The sequence below is a fragment of the Triturus cristatus genome, chromosome 5_1, assembly GCF_964204655.1.
Source record: "Triturus cristatus chromosome 5_1, aTriCri1.1, whole genome shotgun sequence".
Lineage (NCBI taxonomy): Eukaryota > Metazoa > Chordata > Amphibia > Caudata > Salamandridae > Triturus > Triturus cristatus.
This window is the reverse complement of record NC_140587.1, coordinates 939,226,491-939,252,885: the sequence shown is the minus strand read 5'-3', so window position 1 is coordinate 939,252,885 and position 26,395 is coordinate 939,226,491. Positions and strand designations below refer to the sequence as shown.

Genomic DNA, 26,395 nt, shown 5'->3' with positions numbered 1-26,395 from the left:
TAAGACCTTTGTAGGTCAAATATTATCATATGAACGCATACTTGTTCAAATGTCAATACACAGATCCCTTATGTATGGCCTCCTTGAAGCAAACAGAAAATCACTTGTCAAATTGACATTAGAAACTTTTCTATGAGCTCTGCATATACCATTGTTCTGGGGAATGTTAACTATTGGCTAAAGCAATAAGGAGGCTCTGTCTATAGGTTTAAAAAAATAAAAAATAAAATAGACATGTTTAACCCTACTCCAACAAATAAAGTGGTAACAAATCATACAAGACATCTTCTTGATGCCAGTTTTTCTTAAATTGTAAGTCAAGTCAACCTTTTTTACGTCCATTGTCAGATCATCTTGTCATTCTTTTCCCTCTCAGAGCTCAAAAATCTGAGAAAACCAGAACTAAGAAATATACTTTGATGCGGAGATGAAGGAGATATCAATGTCCATTACCAACCTAAAATATAACTTCTTCTTTTTTCATGACCCCAGAAAACTGGAGAAATACATACATGTAATTATAGTAAAAAGACATTGGTGTAACTTAGGCCTAATTTAATCTTAATCAGAACTTGACTTTGATGCTATTTTAATAATGAAAACTACTAAATGCACAATCAATCTTCACTTTAGACTCAATCCGTGGTTTACACCTAGGTTGGCGACTTTGTAATTGGAGACACATAGGGCTCAAAGAGCATAAAGGCCAAAGTGACCCATAAAAAATCTGACTATCCATCTTTTGAAAAAAACTTGAGACTCTACTTTTAACCTATCACTTTGCTATAATAGTCTTAGAATCTATAACCTCTGTTGCGGCTGTTAGGTCTGTGGCACCATGAAGCTTTGGTGTACCTGTGCTGATAAGTATATGTGATATAACATGACATAACATAACAATGCTACATTATTTCATACAAATTCAACAGTTTTCCAAAAATGCTCCTGACCTTTGCCGAAAGCTGTTTGGGGTAGGAAGAGTTGCAACTTGCCCGTGCCATGAAGGTTACTCTCTGACAGGACTGCATTTTTAACTAACACCAAAACTTCACATTTTTCATTAGTAGCATTAGCTGAAAAACTTTAGCTTTGGACTTGCTGAAGTTGACCTCCATTGCGTAAGACCAATTAGCAAAGTTTTTGGGATGCTCGTAAACTAAGCATGCTGCATTATTTACTACATAGACGCAGGATCCATGCTGCAAGATTACCTCATACTGTCCTCCTGCTCTACATAGTGTTAACTATATGAGATAAGCACAACAATCTAATCTACTATCCCCTACAGGAATGAGACATTTGGTAGAAAATAAATTTGGCATTGCCACTTTTCTATGTCTTAAAAAACGAAATCTGGGGTTTATGAAAATATTTATGGAGGTAGAGAGAGCAATGCTGAGCACACACAACTGGAGAATAAGAAATGTGCAAATCCTAAGTCCTTTGCACAACTGTGTAAACCCTCAGTCAAATCAGTTTTGATTCCCACAAGAAATAAAGGGATATATTTTTAAGGTACAATATCTGACACTGATATTTTTGTGGAGGGCTGTAATAGGATTTTGTTCTTCAGCTGGGACCATAGTTTTACATTTGCTGATGTCCATCATCCATTGTCTGAGGGTCCTAGTCTCCATGACTCATTTGGATGCGTAGTTATCATTTCCTCCTGGTAATAAACCAAGGGGCATATTTGTACGACCCTATCGCCACCAGAGCATCACTTTTTTGACGCTTCGGTGGTGTGGTGAAATTTTCCATATTTACAATATGGTGCTAAGCCACTTAGCGTGGCTTAAAGCCACCTTGTAAATATGCCCCTTTCTACCGCAGTCCTCTGCGACAAAGGGGCGTACAATGGTGTTGCTGTAGGCGTTTCACTGCAACATCCATTGTTTTTTGACACTGCCCTAGATTTACAAGGCTGAGGCAGTGCCAAAAATGCCATGGAATACTAGGTGTTAGAATCGCTAAAGGAGGAGAAATTGTTAATTTTCCCTTGTTTTTTGCTCTTTTTATGTATGCTGCATTATGCAGCACACATAGAAAGAGCAAATTGCCATTGTTGATTGTGATTCTGCAGGAAGGTATCCCTTCCTGCATATAAATAATCATCCCTGAAACGCAGGCACCCTTGCAACATGGCGACAGGGTGCCTGCACTGGTGCTAGGCAGCTTTTCTGCACCAGCTCAAGGGGGAGCACAGGGGAGTGCCATATTCTTGGGAATACGGTGCATTCCTGCATTTTGAAAATGTCAGATCAAGACGCGCCAAATTTGGTGCAGCATCGCGCTCTGACATTTTTTTTAAATATGCCCCTGTCTGTCAGAATCCCAAAGGCATTGTGTATAATTTTTGGATTACCTGTGTAATTGAATCCAGTCCTGTGTAACCCATTCTTTAATGTTATTGAGATAATATCACTGTCCAAATGTTATTTCCCACCTACTGTGTCTATGTGTTCCACTGTATCTGTGTTCTTATGCATCAGTTCTGCTGCATGTGCTATCATGTCTGTGCTGAATTTTCAGTAATCTAATACCAGTGTCTTTTGTCATGGCCACTGTGGCATTAATGGCATCCCTGTGTTAGTGCACTCTGTTCTTATCACCAAGTCAGTTTTCCCATCTCAGTGTTTCATTGTTAATACCAGTGTTGCAAGGTCAGTGTCAGTATCCCTGTTACAAAGACAGTTTCTCGTGTTCTTATTCCATATCATGTGTCATCAGCCCATGTGACATCCACATCCTTTTATCTCCCCTTTTCAGTTTCCCTGGGTCTGTATTTCCTTGTCTGTGTCCCATTATTTGTCTAAGCATGTCAGTATCCTTGTGGAAGTGCCCTGTTCTTTCCACTAGCCCTTTGTCAGTGTTTTCACATCAATGACTATGTCCCCCATGACAGTGCTGTCATATCAGTGACAGTGGCACAGCATTACTGCCTTCACATCAATACCTTTGCATCAGTATCCCAGAGTAAATGTCATTCCAGTGTCTGGGTCTTGGTCTCGCCTGCAGGTGTCCATTAGGCAGTGTCCTCATGTAAGTGATCTACTGTCAGTGCCCTAGGATTTCCGTGCTACTCTTGTATCTCCATGTCTCTGATCTTGTCCTCATATCATTGTACATACCATTGTTTCAGAGTCCCTGTGCCATTGTCTAAGTCAGTCCTCCTGTCAATGTCCCTGAATAATGTCAGTATCCCATATCAGTGTCCCTGTAGTGAGGAATGCTCCCAGTGTTTTCATTTTGTTTGCTTCTAGATCTTATACCTGATTAAAGCCATTTCAAGCCACTGTTAGGGAACAGAAAAGGAAAATTTGAACACTACATGGAGGAAAGAGTGTTGAGAAAATAAGCTTAAAAGTAAAGCTTTTATTGTTTTGCGTTAATAAATGTTAACTTTATATTTTCCCAAAAATAAATGCATTGCACTGGTGCAAAATTGAACTCTAGCTAACATAGCAATTGTAGGCCTCATACTCCATTTTGTTTGATTTTTGGTACCAATGTTGTGTAAAACTTGTATTTTCATGTCTCAGTTAAATGCTGTTTGAATCTATTTTCAGAGGTAAGACGACAACCGTCCCAAGAATATTAACTATGTTGTTTCAGCAGAGTTGTACATGTTCAGGATTTCACCTAGCTGTCTTAGCAGAATCACACAATATGTAGCAATATTTTTTATAGTACAGGTGGCGTCCGTGAGAAGCTCCATGTTGTATAATTGTGCCAGAGTTTCAAAAATATTTTCTAGCAACTGTGTAACTCTAGTCAATTCTAATCAGTGTATCCTGTGGTAACCATGTACTATATTGAATGCATGAGGTCCTACTATGTTCACAACCGTATAAAAGTATGTTTTTTTTGTGTGCATTAAGAAGCCTTATCTTACTGTCCTTAGGAGGCAAATCCATGCCAGATTTCTCTCCCAATATATAGTCTGTATTTTGCTGACCTAAACTTTACTGGGTTCTTGAATTGATTTTGAACTCTAACTGAGCTCTGAGTTCTGATTTCTTTCTGATTGATTTTAATGTTTTTCTTAATTTCTGTATGACTGACAATCTGAAAATAAACTTTTAAGGGTTAACCCTTCCTGTCTGTCATTCTAGTTGGACCAAATGGGTTATATGTGTCTAAATTGATGTCATGTAGAGTGCTTTATAGAGAAAGAGGTCCAACAAGGAGCACCAACATCCGAGAAGGGATTAGCACTACTCATGGTCAATCAGTCACCCAAGAGAATGAGTTGGAATGCAATGTCTAATTCTTGTAATAGAGGATACTTAGGTCTAGACCTGGACTGGACCTATTTAGGTAAATTGGATTTAGAGGCTAGGAACTGAACTGTGCCTTTATAGTTCACCTAGTCTTGCCCTGAGATTAAAATTGGCCCTGAATCTGATATGTATTTCTGATTTGTGATGGCTGTGTGGAGTAATGGCAGTTTTCCCAGGGTTCCTGAAGCAGTTTTTATGAGTATCAACAGGTAAAGGCCTTGCGCGTTTTTAGACCTGTCAGCTTTAAAGTTGTCTTTCTCTAAACTATTTGTCTTCAACCCTTCTTTTGCTGATCTCATTGTTGCTGGCCTTAATACTCTGCATATTTTACCACTGCTAGCCAGTGCTAAAGTGCTTATGCTCACTCTTAAAACATGATGGAATTCACTTGTACCCAATTGACACATTTAAATTACTCGTAAGTCTCTAGTCGAGTGGTATCACATGTACCCAGGGTCTGTAAATTAAATGCTACCAGTGAACATCTATCAAACAGGATTTGCGTCACTTCAGAGAAATCTTTATAAGTTTATAAGAGTTCCTCTTAGCTTGAGATGTTCCGTGTTCTTGTTGTTTTGATATATTTCAAAAGATGTGAGAACAGAAGTGCACTTTGGATGCAACGAGAGAGTGGGGGCTTGGGGGAGCTGGGGCTTCGCTGAGGAGATAGCTTATGATTTTAGTCAGAGAGGCACAGGGCCTGCTTTACAGGGCCTACTGTGTTCAGAAAAAAAGAGTTACAATACTTTGGTCAATTTAACAAATCCCTTCATGCTGACTGGTGGGGCCATATGGGGATCTCATGCTTCAGGTGTGGGCAGGTGTGGGTAGGAATAGGCTAAGGCATTTATATGGTAAAACTGGACCCTGCTTCAGAAGTGGGCATGAAGGTGGTCTGCCAGCCCATCTGTGGACCAAGCAGAACTGAAGTTTCGCCTCTGCTGTGCACACGGACAGAGAGGGGTGAGACTTGAATGCGAACTCCGCATCTGATCATTGTCTAACTGCAGCTGGTACGCGGTCCTCTGTCCCAATACATGGGGTCTGAGAGAACACAACCATAGGGTTGGATTTTGTATACCCATTTAGGCACCACATGATCAGGTACATTTTACCAATGAATGTCTCTTGAGATATATATGAAATAATTTTTCTAGGAATCTTCCCTCCTTGTATCATTACACACAAACCCGCACTGGTGCAGGGTAGAGGTCCTGAAGAATTGCCATGGATCCCTCTTGGACCAATAGGCATGAAATATGTCTACCTTTTAAGTACATTTCACGTGTGTAAACTGCCACGTTCCATTACACACCAGTGATAGTTCTTTCCTAGTACAGTTTTTAACCCTGCAAAGGAGATCATATATTAAAACCTTGTTTTGACACTCCTTAGGTCGTTTTAATCACAGTTCTCTCCACACACACTCTACCCTAGATTCACAGACCCCCACTCACCCATATAGCTTAAAGAGAAGATCTCCACCAAAGAGCCCTCTAGCATTGCAGCGCCGGCCCCACGAGGAGACAAAACCCAATGATGAAGCATGACACCCATCATGGTGTGTGAGGACTCTATCTTCCATCTAGGAAGACCCTCCCCTTAACTGCTAAATCTCCACCTACACTTCACATTAGACATTGTTTTTTTTTATAGGAACAGGTACCCCCTTCTTTGTATTCAGATGTTTCTAGGTCCAGGACTTTGCATGGCCCTCGCAGCCCCATTGGAACTACTGCTGCACAACGCATCACTTACAGCAGCCTTGACAAAGATGCAGGGCTCTGCATCACAAGCCGCACAGCCTGGAACCGATGCTGTGCGATACATCTCCGACCAGGATCTGCATCACCTCAGCTGTATGACGCATCCTTGATGTGGGACTCCACAACCCATCACAACCAGGATTTAAGATACTCTTGTTCAGTTGACCTAACTGAGTCCCTATAGCTGGCCCATTCTCCTTCGCGGTCAGCCTAAACTTGTGACTTTGTCTTGATCTACTGCGACCAGACATCCACAGTTGGTGCTTTGTACTTTTGGGCACTATTTTAACTTAGATCTTTCAAATTCTGCCTACCCGGTCTAACCCGACCAGATATCCCCAGTTTGGGCTTTGTGCTTTTTTTGCCCTGTTTTCACTTAAATCTTTAAAATTGCATATCTCCGGTTCTACTGATTAGATTTTTGTTGTTTTGGTCTTAAATTATTTATTACATTTTACTTTATTTTTCTAAATTGGTGTGGGATTTTTCTTGTGTTGTTTCGCTTTATTACTGTTTGAAGAGCTGCATAAATGCTTTACACATTGCCTCTAAGTTAAGCCTGACTGTTCTGTGCCAAGCTACCAGAGTCAGGTAGAGCACAGGTTAATGTAGAGCTTGCTTGTGACTTCACCCTGACAAGGATTGTAGTTTCCGCTTGATTAGGGATTCACTCCCTCAACCTGTAACTAAATTTCTTACACACATGCACTATAATATTAGGGAACAAGAACCAAAGTGGTGGATGTTGGGACTTGTAGCTCAGGAGAGAGTGTGGTGTTATGAACCAGCCTTTAATTTTAGTCTAAGTACTACCTGGCTTTGATTAGTGGACTTGTAGGGACCGTGGTTATTGTGATTTTGATGTTTTTTCTCAACTTCTGAAGGCATCTTTGGAAACATGACAAAGAGAGCTTGTGCATGTCATTTCACTGGAGAAATCGTTTACGACGAATGTGCTACAATGCCTTCCATTACAACGTGGTTGTTACAATGACCACATTGTTACAACGCAAACCATTACATCGCAAGTTGTTGCGACTTGCTGTGGGGGGCAGAAGGTGTTGGATTTACAATCCAACGCCTTCCCAAACTGGAATGGCATGGTGAGCAAAAAAACATTGGATTTAGGCCCAGATCTTTGTACTGGGGTGAATGTATGACATTGTTCGGCATTCTGTCCATCAATTGTTCTTTTTGCATGTGCCACCCCGAATGGGACAGATATGCCCAGACGTGGGTCCCATGCTCTCCATGCCACTGGATTCAAGCTATCCTGGCTGATGAGGGCTAATAGCCCAAAACCGGTCCTAGGATGCGTGTTTCCAGTCCAGGGAGGACCTGGCCTGGCAGTTCGGGCTGGACTGTTCCCATTGGGTGCAGATTCAAGACTGACTTGCATATGGCTGGGTCCAAACTGGAATGGCATGGTGAGCAAAAAAAGTTGGATTTAGGCCCAGATCTTTGTACTGGGGTGAATGTATGGCATTGTTCTGCATTCTGTCCATCAATTGTTCTTTTTGCATTTGTCATCCCGTGTGGGACGGGTATGCCCAAACATGGGTCCCGTGCTCTCCATGCCACTGGATTCAAGCTATCCTGGCTGATGAGGGCTAATAGCCCAAAGCCGGTCCTAGGATGCGTGTTTCCAGTCCAGGGAGGACCTGGCCTGGCAGTTTGGGTTGGACTGTTCCCATTGGGCTCAGATTCAAGACTGACTTGCATATGGCTGGGTCCAAACTGGAATGGCATGGTGAGCAAAGAAAACGATGGATTTAGGCCCAGATCTTTGTAATGGGGTGAATGTATGGCATTGTTCTGCATTCTGTCCATCAATTGTTCTTTTTGCATTTGTCATCCCGAGTGTGACGGGTATGCCCAAACATGGGTCCCGTGCTCTCCATGCCACTGGATTCAAGCTATCTTGGCTGATGAGGGCTGAAGGCACGAAACCGGTCCTAAGGTGCTTGTTTCCAGTCTAGGGAGGACCTGGCCTGGCAGTTCGGGCTGGACTTTTCCTATTGGGTGCAGGGTCAAGATTGATTTGCAAATGGCTGGGTCCAAACTGGAATGGCATGGTGAGCAAAAAACCTATGGATTTAGGCCCAGATCTGTGTACTGGGGTGAATGTATGGCATTTTTCTGCATTCTGTCCATCAATTGTTCTTCTTTGCAGTTGCACAAACGGAAGTAGGAATAGTAAATTATACTATTCCTAAGTCCAGTGCGCCCCTACAGCAAGTTGTTGTAATGATTTGTGATGTAATGGTTCACGTTGTAACAACGTGGTTATTATAACGGCCCCGTTGTAATAGAATGCGTTGTAGCGCATTCAATGTAAAGAGATATATTCAATTTCATTTATATTTGCTGCACTTAATGCAATTGTGAGCATTGACATTAGGATAGGGATATAATTTCAAACTATTTTGCATGTGTACTCGCCTGAATTGGTGTTCGTTTATTCTTTGGTGCACAAGAGCAAACCGATCAGATCATAGCAAGTTCCTTCAGGTCGAGAGTTTGCTGCTATGAGATTAAGAGCATCTTTAAAAGCACAATTCGTATCTCTGAATTGTTTCATTTAGGTAAAGCAGAAAATAGGTGTTACTTAAAGTTTTTGCTTTTGAAACTAAGCTATATGCTGCGCTGTTGCGTCATCGGGTGTTGCGCTAGGATAGGTCGATTAGTGTTGAGAGCCGCACTGTGATTGGTTGACTTTTGAACTATTTGTGCTGGGATTGTCTGAAAAGATGCTGAGGCCATTTTGTAATTGATCTACTGTTATAGAAGTTTGTATTGGGATTGGTTGACTCCAGTGTTTACCTACAAGCAAAAAAACATGGAGAATATTTCTATGAAGGCCACGAAGGTTATTTGAAAGGGAGATTTGCAACCCGAAGACTATTTGCAAGTCAGAGTTGCCACTCAAAGGCTTGCCTACTAGAGAGATTGCAGCACAGATAGGGTTATATATATACCTGTGGCTTAAACAATGGTATAAGTACTCTGAGAAAGATGGGGATTTGCAATTCCTTTCTTTCAGCTCCTTTCATATAAAGAGACTTGAGAATCTGAGGAAAAGAATGCATGAAATTAAACCCCAACGAGGCCTGCACAATTTGAGGCTTTAAGTATTTTGGACCAGGTAGTCAATGAGAAAGAACATAAGACATATAAGATTCTCACACAAAATAAAATTGCAATTGGTTGAAAGTACAATGTAATGAGAGGAAAGGGATCTGGAGTAAATATATGATGGATGTAGTAGTTGCCTTCTGTGCAATTGTCAGTGAAACTTCAGAACAGGAAAAATCTCCTATCAAGAAAAAGCAGTAGAATGGGAAAATGAAACGGGGACTAAAAGTGACAAAGATGATGAATTTTTGGATAATATGTTGAGGTCAAGACCTCCCCCTTACAATGTAGTTCAGTACACAGGGCAACTCCAACAAAGATACCCAAAGGGAGGAGCAGCAACAGTCTCCCTTTAGATGCAAGCGCTCCTGCAATATATGCAGAAACCAGGGCTCCCCAAACACCAGCAGTCCAAAGTGCTCCCCCAAAGCCAGCAGCCCCTGGCACTCCCCATATTTATTCAAGCACAAGCTTTGCCCAAATGCAAGTAATCATGAGCATCCCCAGGACAAAGTAATTGTTGGCGCCCTACAACACCGTCAAGTGTAGGTGTTCACCCTGCACTAAGCACCCGAAAGAGAATATACGGACATATTTGGCACAGATAGGGCCTATGTGGCTGCAACACCTGAATCATCACCTCAGCCTAAAGAAAGTGCCTCCCAAAAGATTAACGCTGTGCAAATGAAAACTGAGGTTGAGAAGATTTTGAAGGAAAATCTTGGCCTAGATTTCCTGTCACACTGTAGCAAAGGTGAATTGGTATATATGAGCAAGGAGGTTGCTAGAATTGTGTGTGAGGCACATGCAAGAATGGAGGCTTTAGCTGGGAGTTTGGGTTTGATATGTCGCAAATTTTGAAGTTATGAAAGAATGAAATTGCGAAGCTTGAAAACGAATGTCAAGGAATTGGTGGATAACATCAGAGAGTGGGGAGATTAAGAAAAATACAATGGTCAAAAAAGGAAATGTCAAAAGTGAGAAAGAAGAAGGTGGAGACTGAAGGTGAGAATGGTGGAAGTACCAATGGTGAAGAAGCAAGAGAGTACTCTCAGTCAACTGGTCGTCCCTCGCACCAAAACAGTTAGCTGGGGTGACCGACGCTTTTTGGTGGCGGCCCCCAGACTCTGGAACACCTTACCCCTTAACATCAGACACAGTGTTACACTGCTTCAATTCCGCAAACTCTTGAAAACCTGGTTGTTCGTTCAGTAACCTCTCTTCTTTTTCTCTCACATCTGTTCATTTATCTGGTTGTACCCTCTCGCATTTCCTTGTCATTATTGGTTTTTAGCGCCAAGACGCCTACGGGTAAATGCAGCGCTTTACAAATATTAAAAATAAATAAATAAATAAATAAATACCCCGTCAAGAGAGGTTCAGAGAGGAGCATACGTGCATATGCTGTGGACTTCAGTAGACCATTTCTATTTCACAAACAGTCTGCCAAAGTTGAGAGAGAACCCACACAAATGGTACTCCCAGGTGAATAGAATTGTTACTATCTCGAAGGTCTTGTGGAAGGATCTAGACATCTTCTTTGAAGTGGTGGTTTCCAAGGATTTGTGGAGTGTAAGAGAGCTGTAAACTAGACTACCCAAGAACCCAAGAGAGCAGTGAATTACAATGCCCCTTCTTCCTTGGTCAAGGTTAAATATCATGCTGTATTTACACATTTGAAAACAAAGGTACCACAGAAGGAAGTAAACTGTCCACAAATGTTGAGGACGAAGCAGGAACTTTAAGAGTCGGTATATGTGTTTTTAAACATTCATTCAGGTTTACAGGGAACATAATGGCATTGAAAATCTAAGAAGTTGAACAGATTTGCCTTGACTTTTGTTCTTGGTTTGCTCCCAAAAATGAGTGCTTCTATACGGCAGATTGTGATTTGTTGACAAACAAAGTCTCTCAATAAAATCCTTCAGTATGCAAAATACTGCAGTGATACTCAAAGTGCAACAGAGGTACATGATAGCACAAGCAAAGTTGGCACAGAATGATGCTCCAAGAAGTTCAGTTATAGTGTATTCAGGTCTCAAACCTATACTTGGTGTGAATGCAGACATGCAAGGAGTCACTATTCAGTACACGCAGGGAGGCAATGTAGTCCAACAGGGGAGATATAGAGGAAATGTTGGAGCTATGAATATTAGTGCTTTGTTGAAGGGTACCCCTTGCCACGTCTGCAATAAGGTCAGCCATTGTAAGAGACAATGCAGAATTAATTATCACAGAATACAATTTTTGCTCAGATACAGATTCCCATGCCACAAAGTGGGGTGAAGCAGTTAGAAGTCCCAATACCAAAGGCCCCTTTACACAACATGCAGACCCAGAGATTCATGAGGCCAATATGCCCCAAGCCCCCATGGTACAACCACAGATGCAAAGAGGAGGGTTAAAATTCCAGCCCCATCCCAGAATTCAATAATGATAAAAAATCATGCTTCTCTGGTCTCCATGATGTTTAAGAGTCCCATTGGATAAAATCAGTCAAAATGATGATGCCTGAGTGAGGAAGACAATTGCGTACTTGGCACAATACTAGAGGTAGAACAGAGTGGCCCATATGTAGAAGGTGAGGTGAATGGTCACCCAACATCATTCTTGATTGCTACTGAAGCTACCCTTGCAACTGTTAGAACGGTTGAGGTCCCAGACCTACCACTGTTGGGAAAAGAGATCCAATTTGTAACACATTACATAAAAAGCAGTGTACACTAAATTGTGTGATCTACTGCACGCTAGAAGGTATGGAAATAGGCACTCATAAAAGCTAAAGCAGAATTTAAAATAAGCCCCAAGAGTCAGTATATAGGTTGTTCCCTCACAAAGGAAGATGTTCTCTTGGATCTTAAAGAGACAATGAAGGAAGAAGCATGGGGTTTTACAGGAAAAGAAAGTGTGCAAACCAAGAATGCCAAAACCCTTCAAAATCACATTGAGGGAAAACTCAGTCCTTCCAAAAATGCCTCAACACAACCTCTTACCATAAGCAATAGCTGGTATAATACCTATCCTCCAAGGCATGTTAGAAAAGAGCATTCTAAAGGAAGTCATTGGGAGTAAATGTAACCCTCCAATATTGGCTCTCCAGAAGCCAAGTAAAGATGGAGGATAGAGCAGGATCTTAGAAAATAAACCAAATTGTCATTCCATGCTGTCTTGTGGTACCGAATCCTGCTGTTATCATTTTACAAATTCCCCCTGATACTGAGTGGTTTACAGTAATTGATTTGTGCCATGCATTCTTTTCCATTCCTCTACACGAGGAAAGCCTATACCTTTACATGTTCAGATTCCAAGATAACACCCTTGTGTGGGATCTGGCTCCTCAGGGATATATAGAAAACCCCTCATTCCAAAACCAGACAGAAAATCTAAAGACCTTCCAATTGCCTTGTAATTCAAAATGTGTTCAGTACCTCAATGATCTGTTCAAGGCATCTATGGACAAAGAAGCCTACAGGCAGGACAAAATTGCCCTGCTCAACCATCTCACTGACAATGGGGACACGGTTTTCCCTGATAAATTAAAGTACTGTCAGAAGGAACTCTATTATCTAGGGCACCAAATTAAGAAATGATTAAGGAGAGTGTCCCACACCCAGAGGGAAGTGAGAATGTTTTTGGGAATGGTGGGCTACTTTCACCAGAGGATTCCCTACTTTTCTCTAGCGACAAAACCCCTACAGAAGCTCACGCACAATGACATCAGTGACCCCGTATCATGTGATTAGGAATACAGAGCTCAGAAACTTACTTTGCAGTGCGTCCACTCTAGGAATGCCAAACTACAATAGAGTTTACCTTGTACTGTTGTGTGTGATGGGTGTGCATTGCATGTTGGCAGAGACCCTGATGGAAGTGAAATCACCAATGGCATACTTCTCAGCTATGCTCAATCCAGTGCCCGCTGTGCTTCCTGGTTACCTAAAATCAATCGCTGATTTCAGTCTGCGAATGCAGCAAAGTGAGGTCATCATGATGGGTTACCTACTCATTGTGATGGTCTGGCATTCAATTGAAATCCTCTTGACTGGCACTTAAGCTCAATTCATGACTAGTGTTCCCCTTACGAAGCATGAACAGGTGGCTTTGGAAGTTGAAAATGTGCCATTAAGGTGCAGTAATGTTTTCAACCCTACTATTATTTTGCAGCTTCCTGATAGTGATTCTGAAGAGGATAGGTTCTTCCATAATTGTGGTGATGTAATAGAGTTATACACTATGCAGAGACCCAACATTCTGGATGTACCACTCAAATAATCTGATCACACGCTATTTGTAGCTGGCTCTTGTTTGGGAGACAGACACAGAATTTTGGGAGCACCATATGCCGTTTTCACCATGACTGGTGTTGTGGAAGCATTTTACATGTGCAATATATACCCTCTGCCCAAGTAGCTGAATTAATTGCCGTAACAAGGGTATGCTTCATGTCAGATGGGCTGAGGGTTAACATTTATACTGACAACCAATATGGAGTTAGCATGATTCATGACTTCAGGCAGCTATAGTCGCCAAGAGATTTTTTGACCTCCTCTGGTTCCCCTACACAAAATAGTACGCATGTCTTGAATTTGTTAAGTTCGCTCCAGTTACCCAGCGAGATAGCAGTCGTGAAATGTGCTGCGCACAAGAATGGCAATGATTGTGTCATCACTGATAATGGTTATGCAGATGAGATTCCCAGGTATTGTGCCCTTGAGTGTAACACATTTCACTTGGATGAACCATGCAATGATGAAAATGAAGGTGTCCTGAATATGTTATTAATATCTGTGCATACCTTTAGTGAGCTCCAAGAGCTTCAAAACAAGGTGTCTGAAATTGAGAGAGAAAAATGGGAAAGCGCAAGTTGTATGAAGAATGCTGGCGAGATCTGGGTATCTAGTGATGGAAAGACAGTTCTTCGTGATTCCATGTGTAGGAAAGTGCCTCTTTTTGCATGGTTAGCCCCCACTTTTTACCTGTTGTGATTTTGAACTGTAAGTGCACTGGGTACCTGCTAACCAGGCTCTCAGTGCCAGGTCTCTTTCCTAAACACTATACCATGATTGGCACAACTTCAGCTACCCCTATAAGTCCATAGAAAATGGTACCTGTGGTCGCTAGGGGATGGGTACTAAAGAGGGTTCTCTGGGGGCTGCAGCACTCGTTGTGCCACCAGGGACACCTCACCAAGGCTATGCACTCTGCCATTGCAGACTGTGTGTCTTGGTGTAGAGCAATTCAAAGATTCATGCCACCACACACTGCATAAGATATAGGTAAGTCATCCCTACTGCTGGCCTTTAGCCTTAAGGCAGGGTGCACTGTATCCTTGGTTAGGGCATGTCGGCATGAGAAGATATGCCCCTACAATGTTCAGTCGATTCTGAGATATTGTAAGTGCACAGGGAAGCCATAAGGAGTACACAGGCTGGATACTTGCCAAAATGAGTTTCCTAGCTCCAAGATAGCTTCCCTGATTTCTAAGATGTTTGGTACAAAACATTTTGTCTTAATAAACCCTGGTTGATGAAAGTCTTGGATTTATTAATAAAGTCACACAGGAGACCCTTCTAGAGGGTCCCCAGAAAACCTACCAAGCACTGGTGTGGTCTCTGACTTGTTTTGCCAGTCTGCCACGACCAGACATGTTCCTGATCTCATGGGGTGAGAGCCAGTGCTCTCAGAGGGCAGAGACTAAGCCTGCTCTGGCTGGAGGTGCGTCACACCTCCTCCAGGACAGGATGTCCTCCCTGGACATCTTTGAAATCTAATTCAGGAACCTCCAGATCCTGCTCCACTTTTGGCGGGAGGGAAGCCGGGAAAATTAGTTAGAATAAGATGAGGGTCCCCACTTAGCCTACACCATCCCTAGGGTGGGGCAGGTGATGTGAACCACTCTTCTCAAATTCCACAATCATGGGATGGTGGGGAAACAACCTATCAGGGCTAGGGTAGTTCACCTTCACACAGAAGTGGTCGCTAGAGAGTGTAGACACCATAAAGGTAGGTAGCCCATTGGCTACTACCTGTCTCTCCTTGTAACACCCCTAAATTCAGTATTTAGGTGGCACCCTGAGACTTGAACATCAGGTGTGATGGACAAGAGAAGACCAGGACAAATATGACCTGCTGCACGAGAACTGAAGCCCTGCTGCAGAAGAAAATGCACCAAACCCTGCCTGTTGCCTCAAGGACTCGACAATCACTGCCTGATGTGTCGTTCTGAACCTGGAAGGACTCCAAGAACCCCGGAGCACCTCCAGAAGTCACGGAGAAGCTACCTTGGAGGCACACCGCAGGCACCAATCCCGTGAAGTCCAGTTTGTCGACTTGCTGCTCCCCAATGACCTCAACACACCACCAAGGAAGAAAAGGTATAACAGCTCCGGATGGTCAGATCTGTCTTCATACCAAGTTTGGAGACATCAGGACCTACTGGAGCCATGGCATGCCAATACCCGGTGTAGCTGACGCCCTAGAGCAAACACCCAGAAGAAGAGTCCACACCGTACTCCCAAAACACCAGAAGTAAGCACCCTTTGAGGGACATCGCGACATACAAAACCTAGTTCTAGAGTGGCCCAGCTGTCCCATGAGTGCCTCTCCAAGTTGCCTGCTCTTGACCGACGAGGACCTCAAGATGCATGACGCCTAGCTGACCTGTTCGCTCTGCACTCAGTCCCACCATCCCGAGCACTGACCAACCAGATGTGCTCCCAGTATCCCATGATCCCCAAGCCCTTGCAACCTCCTCCTTCCAAGGAGCCCCCTCAGACTTACCTGTAAGTCCTCCTGAGCAGTGTACTTTCAAGTGGCCCCCTTTGTCTTTGCACACAAGCTTCCAAAACCCTCAGCACTCTGCTCTCGGGTGATACAGGATGCTCCCGAACGTCTTCTGCTGGAAATTTGGATCTGGCCCTGACATTGACCTAAAACGAGAAGGTGAACTCTGAAAGCATTGTCTGATTTTATATGCATTTTTCAGCTTTTTCTCCCTTGTTTCCAATGGTGCGAAATTGCGCACCAAAGTAATCCATTTTCAGAATTCCAAAAATCATAACTCCATAAGTACTTACATTAATACTGTGTTCTTGGTCTTAAGAATTACATAAAAATCTAATTTATTTTAATAAATTGGTCTATGATTTATTCTATAGTGTGTGTCCCATTTATTGCCTTTGTGAGGACAGCCAATGCTTAGCACTACCCTCTGATAAGCCTAACTGCTCACCCACACTACCACAAAAAGAGCATTCAAATTATTCGCATTTACCTCTGCATACCATTTGGGGATTCACTGGACACTCTGCATAGTGTGCTTAATTTTAGTACACTATATAGAGAGCCAGCTTCCTACACGATGTTGCTGGCGATGGTTTGACATTTACGTGACCCAACCCATGTTGCCAGAGATGGAAAGGTGTAGACAGTAATGACACACCCCACGCGTTCATGTCATGTTGACAACTTATGCCAAATATGTATTATGTGTCACAAAATAGAGCGAAAGACTATTGTGCCTATGAGTCACAAAGGGATGACAGATAGCCCAATTAACCACCTTCAAATCAATTTTTCTGGAAATGCACTGCTGTAGCCATCTGCGGTGTTTCCTAGTTATAGTGTACTTATTCTCATGCTGGGTTGAGGCATATGGAACAAGGAGGTGCAATAGTCTGACTGTGGCAAAAGAAATTTGAGAGAGTTGATCCCTAGTTTAGGCATACCTGTTTATCTTGAGTCAGACCAAGGCAGTCATTTTAAAAGTGAAGTGATGCAGTTGTTATGCACAGCTTTGGGCATCAACCATGTGTTTCACGGCAGTTACATACTGGAAGTATCCAGAGTAATTTGGAGAGTCAAAGGGAAGTATACAGCTACGTTGGCAATAGCATGTGCCTCCACATTTTGCAAATGGTCAGATGCACTCCAGCTGTTACATTCAGAGTACACTCTGTAACTGAGCAGGATTCTCCCCCTACAAAATCTTGATAAAGAAGTCCATTAAAATTCCTTACATTACTACAGCTGTGCTTGTGAATATTACAGATGCCATAGTTCTCAACTATTGCATAGGACTGGCTGATGTGGTGCGTTCTATCTCTCATCAGGTTGACTTGGTACTCGAAGCAGCGAGACCCAAACCTTGCCACAACCTGAAAGCAGGTGAATGGGTTCTTATGAAAAAGCATGTGTGCAACTCATGTCTGGAAGCCGCTGGAGAGGTCAGCTTCAAGTAATCCTTGTTACCAAAACTGCTGTGAAATGTTTAGGCTTACCAAACTGGATAGATGCTGTGCATACCAAGTGAGTGAGACAATCAGAAGAAGAAGTGGGAACAACCACCACTGATTTTCAGAGTTGAATTCAATTAGAAGTTTCTGAGGCATCAGCGGAAGAAGAAAAAGAAGAGGTCCTACCTGAGAGTCTGCAGCACCAGGTGCCTGAACAGCAGCCAGAGCAGAGCCTAAAGAGGAATCAGGGTCTTAAGCTCAGGGAGAAACACAGAGACCACGACTGAAGCACCACATTGGGCAAGTCCCTGGCGAGCACTGGAGAACAGAGAACAATCAAGCAGAAATCTGTGCACGGACAGTTGAAGCCGATGCAGGAGAGGCAGCAGGGGTAAATCCAGAGTCCAGTTTCACCCATAACCAAGATGGCCCTAATGTTTTTTACAGGGTGGCAGTGCAGTTGGGCCCGATAACATTCCCCTTTCTGGTCATCGATATAGCAGGCAATCCTAATTCTCCTCAGCCACACAGGACAGCACATTTGACACCTGGAAGACAATAAACTGCCTAACAAGAGAAGACCTCTTCATTGAATCAGATATCAAGCCACTTGAAGTCCTTAAAAGAGACTATAGTCAGCCTGTGATGTAAAGCTACCACTAATGCCAGAGTAGGCACTGGGGCCTACACAGCTCAATTAAGCCCCAAGCAAGCCGACACCTGACTCAATTTGAAAACTGGATAATTACAAATGAGAGTGACAGAAACCTCTTATCGGAAATGTATACATTCCCGATAAACACAAAGAATGTTAAGAAGACACCAAGACAGAAGAAGTGAGTGATTGAGTTAGGGTGTACACTTACAACAAAAGAATGGGGAGACATTCTTTATAAGACATACATCACATCTAAAAGCTCTGTATTGTTGATTGGCCACAGAAATACCGATATTACACCACAATCAAGCTAAATTAGTGGGACCCCACTAGGTCTGATGCATGTTGTCATGGTTATGGTAGTGCCAGAAAACTACTGCATTTCTTGTGGCACTGTCCAAACATCAAAACATATTGGGACAGCATTGTCAGCGCACTAGAAGGGATGTTCAAGACAGCAATTCCCAAATGTCGCTGGCCTTGAGTGCTGCAAAATGGGGTCTAAGGGCATTGTGGAAAAGGGAAAGTCTGACAACCCACAGAGAATGTCTATATAGATTAGGATCATTTGGGATCATGTAGGAATGTTTCAAAATCACAATGATGTTTGGATCAAAGAGAAGCAAGTTTGGGGAGACCTGGGTGCCTTTTGTGTCCTACTTATCTTCAGAGTTCAGAGAGATCACTTGCTTCTGATATCTTTGGGTTGTGAGAATATAGATAAAGGAAGGCAGCTTGCAAGGGTAGCTGATTAGGTGGCACCATGAGACACTGAAAAACATACATTGATTTGAAACCTATCCGCTTTCAACTTGTTATTTTCTTCCTCCACTTCTGTGAATTTTGTGGGGAAAATACCTGGAAAACCACTCGAGCATTTGGTACCTTTTGCATTCAAAACTGTTTTTCTTCATAGGAGGTGGAGGTCGATCACATCAGTTGAGAAAAAAAGCAAGTATTTCCACCACTTGCTACAAAGCTCTGTATAGTAGCTTTTATTAGATGTTGCTTACCAAGCAGCAAAGGCTGCCAGGTCGTAAACGACCTGTATGTACTTACTGTAGGCTTACAATCCGCCCATTGCTTATCATTGGTTACCTTTATTGTAACTCATTTGCTTGCTTTTATTTGATAGCCTGTCTTCTTCTTCTTGTGTTGGTCCTTCCCCTGGAGTTTACCCCATTACAATTGTTTTGATTGGGGGACTTGTATCCTTACACTGCTAATTTTTAGGGAACTACTTTTTTCTTTCTTAGTTAAGCACTCCATGAGAGTGCAAGTATTATCCAACTCTTTCCCTCAAGTGTTAGACTCCCTGCCAACTACCAGCTACCCATCCCCTTTGTTGCTCTCCCTGTTGTGTGCTGCTCATTCTCTCTCTCTTATGCGCTTCTCATCCCAAGCACCCCTACCCTCTGTGTTGCCATCTCCCTTGTTTGCCTTTCCCCCTGCTCCTGGTGTGAGGTCCTTTCTATTAGAGCAGCTGGAAGGCAACACTAGGCCATGATCATGTTCTTATATCATCTGCACTGAGGGTCATCTTAACGGCACTGTTTGTGCTATTTGTGACAAGTCCCAATTGTTTAGTTCCTTTTTAGGGTGGAACGAATTCCTGAAAAAAAAGACAAAGTTCATGTTCACTAATTAACTGATTTCTTAAATATGCATGTTTTTTCATATATGCTTCAAATGTATTTTGTGATTCTCTAGTGGCTGTTACATCCCAGAAAACCCACTGTTCATGCAGTGTACCGGAGAAGAGAGGAACAGCTATATGTAAGTTAATTGCTAAGCTTTTTCAACCTCTATTCGGGTTTATAAGGTTTAGTAGATTATTACGAGATGAGCATTCACCCTTCATTTGTTTCACTTTTATTGTTGACTCACACACAAATCTATTTTACCGTAAATAAATGTTCTAAACCGATAAATCAACAGAGACAAGGCGTTGTGAATAAAAACTGTGTGTATTAAACAATTCTAAAGACAATATGGCAGTCAAGCTTGTCACATGAAGGCTTGTTTCTCCCCACAACAGTTTGTAGCAGCCCCCATGGTGTCTTCAACCTATCTGATAATTGGGGAAGGGGAGCGAAGGGGAGGGGTTGGTGTTCGATTTGATCAATTGGAAAAGTCAGTCCAATACTATTTTAGATTTGGTAAAATTTGAAAGCTTGCTGGCCTGGTCATGCTGCATACTGAAGAACCATTTGCTTGTCTAGCAGAAAAATAACAAAAAACGGATTGATGAGGTGCTGTAACGGAAATATCTTCCATTAGATGTTCCTTTGGTTTAACAGAGAGCTGCAGGAGGCCAAATTTGAGCTAAAGCAGGCCGAAAGAAAATACCTTAGATTGTATGATCCAGTATGATCCATGATCCATCGCCTACAAGTCAGTGTCACACATTTACAAAGCAGCCATAATAGAAAGTGAACTCACAGAGAAACTTTTTTTACGGTCATCAATTACATTATAGGTAACTCCTTCCCAGGGGCTAAGAGGATCATGTTGCAGCACTTTTGAAATCTGTTATCCTCTATAGCTTCTAAAGTTCCAAGTTGATGCTGATATTACAGCATCAAAGGAGGAGGTTGATTCACCGCTTATTAGCCAGGCCAGTGAATTGAGCAGTTAGAGGCCTCTCTGCAGGCTGAATTAGTTCAAAGTGTGCCTGCAGAGAAGCTCGTCTCTAAGACTAATTTGTGCAATTTCGGCTCACCTTTAGACATTCTTCCTCTAAAAAATTCTTCTTGAGTTATCCACCTTCACCCTTTCGATTTTAAAGATCATTTTATCCTCTTTGAACCAAAGAATTCTTCTGAAAGACTTAAAGTTAGGATTCTTAAGCCTCTTCAGAAAAAGGTGGTGTTAAACCCTGAATACTCCTCCAGTTAACGCCCTATTACTCTGTTTCTGGCAGTTGCAAAGATCTTAGAAAAAGTGGTCGCCAATCAACTGAATAAATATCTGGAGTCCAACCTGCTCCTTGATGATGTTGGTTTTATATCATGCCGTAGCATGGAATCGACCCTGCTTGCAGTACAAGATGACCCATTAAGTCACCGTTCTCCTGAGGCGGAAAGCCGGGAGTAGTCTGTGCTTGATATCTTTTAAAACTTGTGTGTGTTTTTAAAACAAACCTACCTGATTGGATCTTGACTCGCGTGGGGTCACTGTGCAGCGGATCTAGCGCTGACCCCGCCGCCATCACCAGCGAGGCCGCTGGCCACGCCCCTTTTGAGGCAACGCTCCCCCTTACCGTCCTCCGTCACATATAAAAATGTGCAACTTTAGGAAGCGCAGCGGACGAGCGCAGCGGGCGCGCCGTTTACGCGACGGGCCGGGACTAGGGGCTATGACCCCTGGTATTACACTTTCGGGTCTACCTCACACTTACTCTAGGGAGGCTCTTCTTAGCCTCAGGCCATCACAGTGTTCTCACTGTACTACTATGAATCCTCATTATGTTCCCTTAACCTGTTCGGTTGGCCTTTTCCCCCTTACTTCTCTCCCCTCCCTAACCAATATAGCCTCATCTGACTTTCCGCCATCACGCCCAAAACCTACATTTATTGACCTGTCTGAGACTCGGACGCTGATCAGCTTAAACTGTAGATCATTAGTCAAACATAAGAGAGAGATCTTTGATCTACTTGTCTCGGTGGAACCAGCAGCTTTATTCCTCACTGAGACATGGCTAAAAGACTACTCTGGCCCGGATATTGCTGCTGCTCTCCCTGACAATTACACTTATGTTGGTAAAAACAGATTGATGACGGATGGTGGAGGAATAGCCATAATCTATAATAGACTGTATTCCTGCAAATGGAAAGACTTTGAACTTCCTAACAGTGAAGCCGGTCTCTTCAAACTCTCGCTATCTCCCAACTTTACTCTCTCTGGGATGCTCATTTATCGCCCCCCAGGCCCAGCGTGTTCCTGGGCCACCACCTTTCCTGAGTACGTAGCACCTTTTATTCAGTATTCAACAAACTTTTCAATCATTGGTGATCTGAACCTGCACTTGAATGATCCCTTCTGCTCTACCAGCAGTAATCTCCTACAAGACTTGGCTGCTCTAAATATTATGTTACTTAATTCTGGTCCTACTCATAAAGCAGGGAACCTGCTGGACCCCATTCTTTCTAATTTAGACACCATCACATGTGAGGTTCCTTTACCTATTGTATGGTCTGACCACTACATGGTGACTTTCTCTGTCTCCATTGGCTGTCCACTGAACACCCTCTCTAATTTTACAGAATCTAGACTAACCAGAAACTGGAACAAATTGGACGTTAAGAAACTTAACTCCTGTCTAGAGAATTCTAGACCTTTCACGGAAGTCACTAGTATTGATGCAGCTGATGCTGTTAAAGCCTGGTTGGTACATGCTGCCGATGCCTGCATACCGCAGCGCTTGCATAGACACAACTTTCACCACCCGCCTGCGCCCTGGTTTACAGCTGCGTTAAAAAAAGAAAAAAACCTTCTGCAAAAACCTCGAGCGCAAATGGCGTATAAAATATGATCCGTGTTCTAAGCAAATTTACAAAGCTGCCTTAACTAAATATCATTCTCTATGCAAAACTGCTAAAATTGAACATGTCAACCTAACTATCCTTGAGGCACAAAATCGCCCTAAAGCACTTTTTAAGGTAGTACAAAAACATTCAGGTGCACTGTGTCAACCCAAACCACCTTGTCTCGATACTGCACAGTGCAACTCTCTGGCTGAATTCTTTATCGCCAAAATTGATACCATATATTCTGATTTTGGAAAACTTGCCTCTCCTCCTTCTCTGTCTCACCTACCAGCCCCTATCATATCCTATGATCGAGTGACCTTAGTGGATAGGTCCCTTACCCCTGTTCAACAGATCCCCCCCATAGTATCCAACCCTACGACTTCCTGTGATTCAGGGGTCCCACGAGATACCTGTCCTCCTGCTTCACAGTTGATTGACACATGGGATCCTCTTAATATTAATATTCTCTCTGATATTATCAGCAAAATCAAATCCGGCTCCCCATTGGATCCTTTTCCCCCTCAAATATTAAAAATGCTGGATAATTCATCCCTTAAACTTATTATTGATCTTCTTAACTCCTCTCTCAGAGAAGCTACAGTACCCTCTGCATGGAAACATGCGATGATAGTGCCTTTGTTAAAAAAGGCCAACGCTGACCCTAATATCCCATCTAACTTCCATCCTATTTCACTTCTCCCAGTTTTCTCAAAAATTATGGAAAAACATATCAATTCTCAACTCTCTTCCCATGTTGAATCTAGGGGAATTTTACATCCTTCCCAATCTGGGTTTAGGTCAGGTTTCTCGACGGAATCAACTCTACTGGGGGTCTCTGAAAACATACGATGCCGAGTGGATAGGGGGGAAACCGTGGCACTCATTTTGCTTCATCTGAGTGCCGCATTTGACACGGTTTCCCACCCCATTCTTATCAATGCCCTTAGATCATCTGGCATCACCGGCTCAGCCCTCAACTGGTTTGTCAGTTTTTTATCAGAACGTACCTTCCAAGTCTTCTCTTCCTCATCTGCTTCCCAAATTTATAAATCGGCGTACGGTGTTCCGCAAGGTTCCATCCTGAGCCCCTTGCTCTTTAATTTGTATGTCAGACCTTTGGCGACTATTGCGGAGCAAGCTGGGCTCACTCTTTACTCGTACGCTGATGATACCCAGATCATCTACTCTCTTTCTATGGGCTCTCATTCCTCCCCCTCTTCCCTCTGCATAGGACTCAGTAACATCGCAGCTTGGATGCATAATAACAAACTGAAACTGAACGGGGGAAAACAGAGCTTCTTCTGTTTGGCCATAATACCATCTTATGGGGACCCCAACACTGGCCCTCTCAAATGGGCACTCTACCTATTCCATCTAAAACAGCACGCAACCTCGGCGTCATTTTTGACGACCAGTTATCTATGAAAAACCACGTGGTTAAGACTTCTTCCACTTGTATTACTATCATTAAGTGGTTGCGTAAGATCATTTGGATGCTCCCCCAGGATACTCAGAAAACCGTGGTCCAGGCCTTAATCACCTCTAGACTGGACTACGGGAACATTCTTTTCCTGGGAGCTTGCAAAGAGGTGATTCGTAAATTACAGACAGTCCAGAATATGGCAGTGCGACTGCTCTGTAAACTCCCCAATACTTCCCCTACCTCTTACTCTCTACACACCCTGCATTGGCTCCGCATTGAAAGCCATACAAAATTTAAGGCCCTTTGCTTCATGTACAGAATAAACGCTGGCTTGGCCCCACCCTATCTTAACTCCTTGGTACAGCATTACTGTCCCCCCCGCACCCTGCGATCATCTAATCAGCTTTTGTTCTCGGTTCCTAGAATCAAAAGATCCAGAATGGGTGGCCGCTCCTTCACCTGGCAGGCCCCCTCACTCTGGAATTCCCTTCCTCTCCGGTTGCGAACTGAACCTTGCTATCTTAAGTTTCGCAGACAGGTAAAAAATTGGTTATTTAATATGTAACAGCCTTCCTTCTGACTCTCCCCCTTTCATCTGGTTTTTAGCGCCGGGAATCCTACGGGTAGCTGAGCGCTTTACAAACTTAAATATAATAATAATAATATTAATAAGGGCTGCTGTTGGAAACATCAAACGTGTTTTAATTTTTCTCAAATTGTCAGCAGCCTTTGACACAGTTGAAAACAATCTTATTATGAGCCAGGCTGATTGCAGTATAGAGGGGCTGGCTCTTGAGTGGTTCCAATTCTTTCTCACAGAACAGATTCAAAGTTGTCTCTCTAGGGAGTTGGACTGCTGCACTGGCAACTGTATAGTCTGGAGTATCTCAAGTTTCATACTATCTCTCTTTCTTTTTAACATTTGTATTAGACCGGTGAGGTCTATTGCTAGAAGTTCAGGATGTTTACTATGTTCTTACGCTAATGATTCCCAGATTATCTTCCTCTCTAAGGGGGATAAGTCCATCTCCTCTTTACATAAGAGTTCAAACGACATCAGGAGACGGAAGATCTGCAATAAGCTTTAGATACATTTGGACCAAACTGAAGTTCTTTCTTCCTGGCTAACAATTTCATTGGCAGAAGTCCTTGGTGAACGTCTTACTTCTAAACGTACTGTCATAATTCTGAGGGTGAAATTTGATGATGAAGGAAATTTAATCCTTGAATATCTGCTGTTGTTTCAACCTGCCACATGACCATAAGTAGACTTACCATCATTCTGCCTATGTTACCACTAGGCACTTGTAGGAGTGTCAGCTTCGCTCTTATTGGGTCGCGACTGGATTATCCTAACTAGTTATATTGTTTAGTAACAAAACAACAACTCAATAGACTGCAGGCAATCAAATTCAGGTGGACACAGACGTTGTGCAAGCCATTCAGTTTGCCTCAGCTAGAGTAATTACTAACTATAAAAGGATCCTTGTGTACTATACATATCTGCTTCGATTCTCACCCCTCCCCCCGCATTTACCTAAGGGCACATTTTAAATGGCACCATACCTCGTGGATTCTCTGCTCAGTGAATACTAATTTATTAGTTGTGGCACTTATTTTTTTCACGAATTAAGCACTGGTAGAGATCATAGGGCTCTCTGTAGTGGATCAGTGTACGCAAATCCTGTCACCATCAATAAACTAAGTCACCCTGGTAAGCCAGATCTGGTGGCTCAGTGGACTAATGCAGCCACTGCAGGGGCCTGTGTTTGACCTCATGGTCACAGTTTCAAATCCCGGCGGGTCCACTCAACCTTTCATCCTTCGGAGGTTGATAAAATGAGTACCATTGAGTTGAGTAACGATAAACATCTATTATTCAGCGCCAAGATGCCGACGAGTGAACATGCGCTTTGTAAATACATATGCTATGTTAGGTATTCTCAATGACATCTTGGGGATGATGGGCATCAAACTTAAGTGTCTTCTAAACCGTGGTTCCTTGCCTAACCTCATGTCCTGCTTCAATGGCCCACACCAGCACTCCAGCACTCTTACCTGGAAACATTCTCTGACAAATATTGAATTAACTTAAAAAATGTAAACATGATGTGACCCGCCCCCTCATCAACCCTATTACTTTCAAATTAAATTACATGGGTAGCAGTAAGCAACTCCCTTGGATGTACCTAAATCACCCTAAATTCAATTAATAAGCTGCCACCAAGTATGGCCTTAAGTAGCACCAGATCTGCTATTAATAAATTGTTAGGGACTAGGGGTCATACAAACTGCCAAAAAGTAAAAATCAGAGGAGAAGACACATCAACTAGTTAAAAATGTCATGGTGATATAGCCACTGTA

At 42.8% G+C, this 26,395-nt stretch overlaps 1 protein-coding gene across 2 annotated transcripts in view; it reads left to right on the top strand.

Moving 5' to 3' along the window:
• The window catches only part of GPLD1 (glycosylphosphatidylinositol specific phospholipase D1), a 513,772-nt gene that overhangs the window by 262,183 nt on the left and 225,194 nt on the right, over window positions 1–26,395 (top strand). For both annotated transcript variants that reach the window (XM_085605993.1, XM_085605992.1), the window contains one exon: window positions 19,787–19,852. In XM_085605993.1, coding sequence (XP_085462119.1) covers window positions 19,787–19,852 — 66 coding nt within the window. The remainder of the gene's footprint in view (window positions 1–19,786; window positions 19,853–26,395) is intronic.